The 8238-nt window shown below is 40.1% G+C and overlaps 1 protein-coding gene across 1 annotated transcript; it reads left to right on the plus strand.

Annotated features, from left to right (window-relative positions):
• Positions 1-41: 41 nt before the first annotated feature.
• On the plus strand, positions 42-7221 carry LOC101311117. Its single transcript, XM_004305635.1, has 11 exons — positions 42-207; positions 1319-1362; positions 1555-1660; positions 2029-2158; positions 2259-2623; positions 2794-2973; positions 3688-4093; positions 4303-4603; positions 4905-5063; positions 5671-6162; positions 6341-7221. Exons 1-11 carry the CDS (start codon positions 42-44, stop codon positions 6632-6634), a joined length of 2643 nt encoding a protein of 880 aa, XP_004305683.1. The 3' UTR covers positions 6635-7221.
• Positions 7222-8238: the final 1017 nt, after the last annotated feature.

The following is an 8238-nucleotide window of genomic DNA, read 5'->3' on the forward strand; positions in this document are numbered from 1 at the left end:
CTATAAAGTCTGTGTCTTTAGGCTTTTCTGGGTCTGCAAAGATGAGCAGTGGTGGTGGGTTTAGGGTTTCAATCCCAACCAGTGTGAGGAAGACGATCCAGGACATCAAAGAGATCACCGGCAATCACAGCGAGGAAGAAATCTATGCAATGCTCAAGGAATGTAACATGGATCCCAACGAGACCGCTCAGAAGCTTCTCCTTCAGGGTACCCCCTTCTATTTTGATTTCTTGCTTTGTGAGGTTTGATTGCTTTTTTATTTTGGTTTTGTAATTTGATGTGATCTGTGGGGTAAAGTTGATGTCTTTGTTACTGGGTCGTGTTCGTTTCGGGGTGTTTGTTTCGGGTTTGATTTGGTTTTGGATATTGTGGAGTGGGGATTCGAGTTGGGTTTTTGATTTGCTATGATGGGGTTTCACTGTTTGTGTGCTTTCATGAGGTTTAGTTTTGATAACAATATATGTGTTTGTGAATTAAGCTATACTTTGTTGGAGTGACTATGCCGGTTTGCGTGTAGTTTAAAGGTTTGGAGTTAATTTTCAATGATTAGGATTTGATTTTGTGTTAAGCCTGTGGTCATTTTTGGGGACCAGGAGTAATTAATAGCTTTTACACATCTAGTTCTTTTAGCTGATGTTGAGATACTGTTGTTAGGTTTAGTTGTCCATTTGTAGTCCTGAACATAGGTGAAAAAGGAAACAAAACTTTGTGTTCATCTTGGGTTTTTGGTCTAAAATATTTGAGGTACGTACTATTATGTAATATTGTGGCATTTGGCACAATGCATTGTTCGGTTTTGTAAAAAAACGAAAATGGATCATGTATAGCTTCCGCAGAGATTATCACTCCTCCCAGCAGGGGTATTTAGCTTCTGGTTAAGCACAAATGCACAATGCACATCTCATGGTAACAGCGTATACCAGTTTTGATTTGCTTTGGTCGTTGTTGACTTGCAGTGTCGATGCAAGATTTATGTGCTGACTTTTGCTAGTGTAGGAAGCTGCTAAACAGCTGGAAACTAGTAACCAAACCCTACCTAAACCTCCCCCCCCCCCCCCCCCCCCCCAAAAAAAATAAATTAAAAAATCTCACAGGCATTTGAATATACTCATAGGCAATTCAATAAAGGTGCGACTTTTCATCTTTTTCCAGTCAGTAATTATTCCTGGTTGTCTATTGTTGTGCATTTCCTGCATGGTAGCTGCTAACAGACAAAAAAGTTAATGCCTCTATGTCCATCTCTACTAATTATTCTGCTGTTCCTGTTTCTTTTAATTGTTACTTCATTTTATATAAGAGTACATATGTTGGTCTGCAGATCCATTTCATGAGGTCAAAAGGAAACGTGACAAGAGAAAAGAGGTAAGAGAATGTAATTTCGCAGCTGGTCGCTAACATAGTGGGCCTTTAAACTTTGTCCTTTCATGAATCAACTCTTTTGTTTATTTCAAAAAGAACAGGAAAAAAAAACAGGTTACGTGTTTTCAGGTACTTCTGATCAGATTGTATTTGTTTTTAGTTTCAAGCCTTTACTGATTGTCGTATATCTTGCAGAATCTGAGCAACAGAGAGTCTTCTGAGCCACGGTGGAGACCTGGAATGCAGGGCAAGGGGGGTAGGGGTGGTCGGGTGAATTTTTCACCTCGTCATATACCACATGGTAAGTGAAGTTCAGATATATAACTTGTTTGAGGCTCAGTTTTCTATAGTTTCCTTTGTGCCCTTGTCAAAATTAGGATTCATTTATACGTTGATTATGTTTGCTGGTTAATTAGTTATGCATGTCTGTCATTGATAACTGTCTTATACTCTTTTCCATCTGCTACTGGCTTTGTGTTAATCGGTACACTTACCTGTGCTACACCTGCATATCTTCTGGGTTTGTCCGCCCTTTTGTGGACTTGAGGGGAATCATCTCTTCCCTACATTTATTAACATGCTGTGTGATTGTTTTAACAGTTTGAATTTTTTGTGCCATCAATTTTAGTTGATGCAACCAAGCTAAATTTTTTTGTGTGTACTTGTTAGATGCTGGTGGTGGCAGGAACTCAGGTCCTGGAACTGAGAATGGACCTGCTCAGGTTGCAGAGAAAGGTGTTGCTCCCTCTTTGCCAACCTCTCATGAGACAAAAACTAAAGAGAGAAGTCTCATAACAAGGTGGCTATTACTCTTAAATGCAATGCATTTTTAAATTCATTTTTCTGAATGTAGTGTATATAAATACAATGTAAATGATTATGTTTATAATCATTTACAGCTCTGTACCTGCTATTGTGGGTGGTCCTACCAATGTGGCTTCTGGAACTACTACCGTTGTGCCTGCCTCGCAGTCATCTGCTGGAACAAGTGGTGAAATAAGTTTTTCATTGGTTGGAGATAATTCGGGTAGCTCGGCCTCCCCGGTGGATGCTAAAAAAGTTCCTGGCAGTGCATTTGGAAATGAGGACTTGCATGAGCAGGCTGCTCCAAGCTCCAGCAGTAGCTCAGTTTTGCCAAACCCAGTGTCTACATTAGGAGCATGCTTCTCCTCGTCTGATCCTGTACTGGTGCCATCTAATGATTCACGGCTCCCAGGTTCTGTGGGCACAATCAAACGCGAAGTTGCAACCCATAACCCTCCTGGTAAGCAAAATGCAACTAGAATTTCTGCAAAATTCTATCAGTTCAAAGATCATTTTCTTTCCCTTCCCCCGAATATCTAGATGACGCTTAACTTCAACCAAAAAAGATAGAAAAAAGCAATAAAGATGATGCCTAACTAATATGAGCTTTTTTGGGTTACAATGTAGCAGCTTCTGAGGTTAGCAGCTCTTTAGCACAAGGTAAAACAACTAGCAAAACGCAGGGAGTTGGGAAAGCTCAGCCCTCTGATCTTTCACATCCTTCTTCTGCGTCAACTCATGGCGGTTCGGTTAGTCGGACACCATCTAATTATAGTAGCCGGTCGCAACAACTAATTGGGACTCAAAAAGGTAATATATTAGTTTGTTTGTCTGTCTGCAGATTTTAGTTAAAATCATTTTGTTGCGGTAATTACATTTCTCAAGAGGTCATATGGTCTCTGTGAAACTCTAGGGTTATACTAAAAGTTAGGCTTCACTTTGTGACTGCTCCCCTACAGAAGAGGTAAAATATAAGGAATATATAATGAAGATCGTTTGTTTTTGTTATCATATTGTTCAGCTTCTGTATTTTACTCAAAGTCGAAGTTGTACTGATCCTCTTGAAGCATCCAATCAAATTAATTGGAATGCAAAAGGATTGTAAATGATATTATAAATGATTCAAAATGTGGTTCTTGTAAGTTTGTATTGCTGACTTTCGATTTTTACGTGGGGGAATGGTTAGAATAGAAGTCTGTTTTCGTACTTGACAAAGTCTGTCTCTTTTCTTTGGTTCCGTTTGCTTAGTTCTCTTTTTAAATGGTCAATTTATTCTTTGCAAGAAAAATATCAGGGTTTGTTTAACCTATAGCATGGTGCTCAACGATGGCTTTTTAGGTGATAATCTGTATGGTGAGCTAGTAGAAAATTATAATTCAATTACGAGGAAGCTAAAGTAAATACATAGTTCCTAAATTGTCATACAAGTTTTCTCAAGAAAAAGTACAGCATATGACGATCCTTTTTTTCTTGAATGTTCATGTCAGAAACCAAAATTTATGTAATTTATGATCTCCTTAGCAGTTGGTACCAACAAGGAGTGGAAACCAAAGCCCATAGTTTCTGCCGTTGTTCAAGGTCAAGCAACAGCTAATGCAGCCGCATCTGAGGCGCCTGCTGATTTGGTAGAGGTCTCATCGCAGTCACAGCCTGTTCCAAGTGTCCTTGATTCAGAAGAAGCAAATTCAAAACTGCAGAAGAAGCTAGAGGAATTGCACCTTCCACAGCTTCCGCAGCGCAAATTAGTTATTCTTCCAAATCATATACATGTTCCTGAGTCTGAACGAAACAAGTTGAGTTTTGGAAGTTTTGGGGCAACTTTTGGTGTAACGAATAGCTGTGTCAGTGGTCCTGAGAGCGAGAAGAGCTCTACACCTCAGTCGGAAACTTCTCAGGTTATTGAAGAATCTGTGGAGGAACAGTCCTCAAGGTTTGTATGATTATTTTACTTCAACAGCTTTGTGTTTAGTGCAATTTGTGGCAATTTTCTTTTTGTTAGACCCTATAATGAATATGATCTCATTCCCTCTCAATCAAACATGTGCCTTTCTACCACTTTGTTTAGCCTCTGTTTGGCTTTGGCATTGTACTCTACTGTTAACCTGTGCTGATGTTATTTTGTTAACATGTTGGATCCAGCAATCAAACTGTGTTGGCAACTGCTGATGTGGGTGATTTTCCTGATCATCCGCAATCACCTACTCATATACTAGAAAATCTATCATCTGGTGAGGGCGATGTCTCATCCAGTGCAGCCCAAGGACATAATGAATCTAAGCATGACAGTGTAATGACTTCTGGAAGTCATCAGCTCCCGGTGGCTAATACTTCTCCAAATTATAGTTTTGGGATTGTGCCTCCAATTTTGGGGAGTCAGCTTGCGGCATTTGAAAACTCCGAATCTCAAGCACATGATGTATCTCGGCTTCCAAGCTTTGTAGTAAGCTCTCAAATCTACTCTGTCAGTTATCCGAGTTAACTATATTTTAATAAAATTGCTTATGGGTTATGCCTTACTGAATATTTTGATATTGCGACTCCAATGTGATAACTGATAACTAACCCTTGAGCCCTATTAATTGGAGTGCACGCATAGATGTGCCTTTTAAAGTTTAACTTGTTGGTTGATGTATGAAACATTTGTCAATTTGACTTGTGAAACTTGGATATTAGATGTTTTTGCTGATTGTTTTCTCTGATTTTGCAATCGAATGATAGTCATCATAATTGTGTATCTACAGGTTCAACAACCCTTTGATCCAGCAAGTTATTATGCCCAGTTTTACCGTTCAGCTGCTGATAGTGATGGTCGCCTGTCTCCTTTTCCATCTCCTGGGGTATCCACAAAGTACAATGGCAATGTTGGAGTATTGCCTCCAAGTTCTCAGTCTCCACAAGAGGTTCGCAGTTTAGTTTTCTCTAATAGTTCATTTTTTAATTAGGTCGAGAGGAAAATAGTTAGCATTACTTAGAGTTTTCTCTAATAATATCGCTTAATAATTTTTCATTACTTCTCAAGTTAATTTTTCATTACTAATTAGCAATAGTTTGTTGCTAATTAGTACAAGTTATCTGGATTATTTTATCTTTTAGGGTAAATAACAATATAAACACCTGATTAGTTCTTAATTTTTGAAAACTTATTGTGCTTAGGATTTGTGCTTATACACCCACACTATGCACACTAGCAAGTAGCAATACTTGCCTGCCTGGAACAAAGGCATTATTTGGTCAAGAACCTCATGTCTGATCTTGAGAGTAGCATTTCAGTTGTGGTCTTTTCCCTGGAATTCATGCAACAAGGCTTTAATTTATACTAGCACAAAATCTTGCGTCAACATTTGCTATCTTACATTTTCTTGAGTGTTATGCAGTAGTGGTTTTACTTCTATTTTAACCATTGTTCTCTGTTGGAAAAATTGTAGGGTATGTCTGTCTAAGACGTGTGTATCTTGTGCTGGGATGTCAGTTATGCCTTTCTTTTAATAATATTATGTCTACTTGCAGGGTGGGGCTCTTTCAGCAGCTGGTCCAACACCATTGGTGACACAGGCTCCTGGGCTTGTGCAAAGCTCAATAGCTGTAACTCAGCAGCCACTTCCTGTCTTCCGACCACCAGCTGGGGTGCACATATCTCATTATCCTAACTACCTTCATCCTTACAGTCACTACTTCAGCCCATTCTATGTTCCACCTCCAATCCACCAATATTTGGGTAATGGGGCATTTCCTCAACAACCTCAAGCAGGTGGTGTGTACCCAGCTCCATCACCAGCAGCTGCTGCCACTGGAGTCAAATACTCACTGCCACAATACAAAGCAGGGACTAATACTGGAAACTCAAATCACATGGGAATGGCAAGTGGATATGGGCCCTATGGCTCTTCCCCAGCTGGTTATAATCCCAGTCCTGCCACAACTGCGGGAAACACTACTGCTAATGAAGATCTTAGCACATCTCAGTTCAAGGAGAATAATGTATACATTACTGGACAGCAGGTTGGTTTTCATCTTTACCTATTGATCTTTGGTGTCCCTTTTGCCTTTAGGATGTTAACTTACTGGTTATAAATCTTGGAAAGTATAGGTTTTGCTGTGATCTTTTCTTGTTTCTTAGGATATCAACTCCTGCAATTTCCTTACAACTACATGATATTTACGAATTGCTTTTCTACAGAGTGAAGGTTCATCTGTATGGGTTGCTGCACCTAACCGAGAAATGCCCAGTTTAACAAGTTCATTTTACAACCTTCCTGCACAGGGTCAGCATGTGTTCACTCCAACACAGGCCGGCCATGGTACCTTTGCTGGTCTCTACCACCCTGCACAAGCAGTATCAGCTGCAGCTGTCCATCCACTTTTGCAACAGTCCCAAACCATGGCTGGGACAGTTGACATGGTGGGACCTGGGGGCAATGTTTATCAGCAGCCTCAGCATGCACAACAAATGAACTGGCCTAGCAACTACTGAAACAGTAGAATTGCAAGTCCAATCTTGGGAATTGTTTTGGGCAACTCAAACTATTTTGGATGGAGGGACACATCAAGAAGATACCGAGTTGGCAGAGATTGAGTGTAAATCTGTAAAAGGAGGCTGAAAAAAAAAAGGTGCTGGTAGTATCTTCTGATTGTTTGGGTTGAGGACATAAAAGGTGCAATCCACCTGTAACTGATATTGACCATTTTAGTTAGTCAAGGTAGAAATGGCAGGTCTTCTTTTTTCTGCTGCTTTATGGTGTTACCATTTTCCCCTTCTCTTAGTTTCAAGTCCTCTCTTGTCTCTTCCGCTTCCTTCTCTCCTTTGGTTTTACTTTCTACATTTCTTTGGAAGTTTCTTGAACTTAGAATTTACTGTTGAGTGGTGAGAATCTCTTTCATTCTTTTACTATGAGGTTTTATAGGTTTTGGAAGGTAAGATATAGGCTGGTGAAGAATTTTCCAATTCCATTGTTCTCTTTCTGCTGTCTTACCTGTAAAGTGAATTTTGATAGCAAGGAAAAATCTGTATTTAACTGTTGTATTGGTATAACAGAAGCAGACATCTCAATTGTTTTAGTTCACTGTCATTGCTTCTCATAGTTTGCAGGGTTTCAGGGCGCCATTTATTCTTTCGTCCAGAAAATTATGTAGGTGGATTTTGATATCTTAGTGCAGAAGCCTCTTCCTGATATACCCTTCTCCAGTTCTCCATTCTTTAGTAATACCAATTAACCAATTAATTTAGATCTCTTGGTATGATGATTATTTCCCATATCAAAAGATTGATGAGCATGAGTAGTCCATCTTATGTGATTGTTACAACTTGTGGTGTCATTGTTACTGGTGGCAGGATGGAACTTTGCTTTGTAAGCAAAGAAGCCTGACATGATTTGAGCAGTTTGGTCTGCGATGAGTTTGGTGCTGATTGTCTAAGTGTACATCTTTGTCTGTAAAACACGCAAACACGCATTTGAAATCAACTGCAGGCCAATTTTTTTGATTTTGTCTGAAGGCATCTATCTGCTGAGTGCCCACAACAAATCCAAAGCCAGCCACGGACTCTCCTCTCTTGGCTTGCCTAGATTTATCCTTTAGTAACTTAACCGTTGTTTTCAGCATATTTGAATGACTTAGCCCAATCAATGCTAACCCGAAGAGACGTAATACCCTTTTGCCTCTTAGTATTCATCGATGTGCAAATGTTATATAGGCTTAGTGGTTCTGCTCCAGAGTAGTAATGCTAGATGTCCAAGTACTTTGCAGAAGAACTATAGCCTAGTTGCCATGCTCTACAAGTTCCTCAATGCCCATAAACTCCAGCCGTTCTCAAAGCGTGTGCCGGTGCCGCCTAAGCAAGCTCCGGCACAGTCAGAGGAGAATGGTAACTCTGTTTTGAAGGTTGTTCACGCAGGTGGAAATGTTGAGAGTTACTACATGGCTATTCCTGCAGCCAGGATTTTGGAGAAGTACCCTTCTTTCTTGCTTGCTAGGCCTGAAGTCTTTAGGCGGCCATGGGACTCGGTAGTGAAGCCGGATGCAATCCTCACACCCGGAGAGAAAGTTTTTCTTGTTCCCCGCCGGACTGTGAAGAAGCTC

The sequence above is a fragment of the Fragaria vesca genome, linkage group LG6 (genome assembly GCF_000184155.1).
Source record: "Fragaria vesca subsp. vesca linkage group LG6, FraVesHawaii_1.0, whole genome shotgun sequence".
In the NCBI taxonomy this organism is placed as follows: Eukaryota; Viridiplantae; Streptophyta; class Magnoliopsida; order Rosales; family Rosaceae; genus Fragaria; species Fragaria vesca.

Bases quoted from the DNA above. Each gene is read 5' to 3' on its own strand.
- LOC101311117 (XM_004305635.1), top strand. From the start codon at position 42: ATGAGCAGTGGTGGTGGGTTTAGGGTTTCAATCCCAACCAGTGTGAGG. The intron at 4,094-4,302 runs GTTTGTATGATT...TGTTGGATCCAG, and splicing joins GTGGAGGAACAGTCCTCAAG to CAATCAAACTGTGTTGGCAA. The intron at 4,604-4,904 runs GTAAGCTCTCAA...GTGTATCTACAG, and splicing joins CTCGGCTTCCAAGCTTTGTA to GTTCAACAACCCTTTGATCC.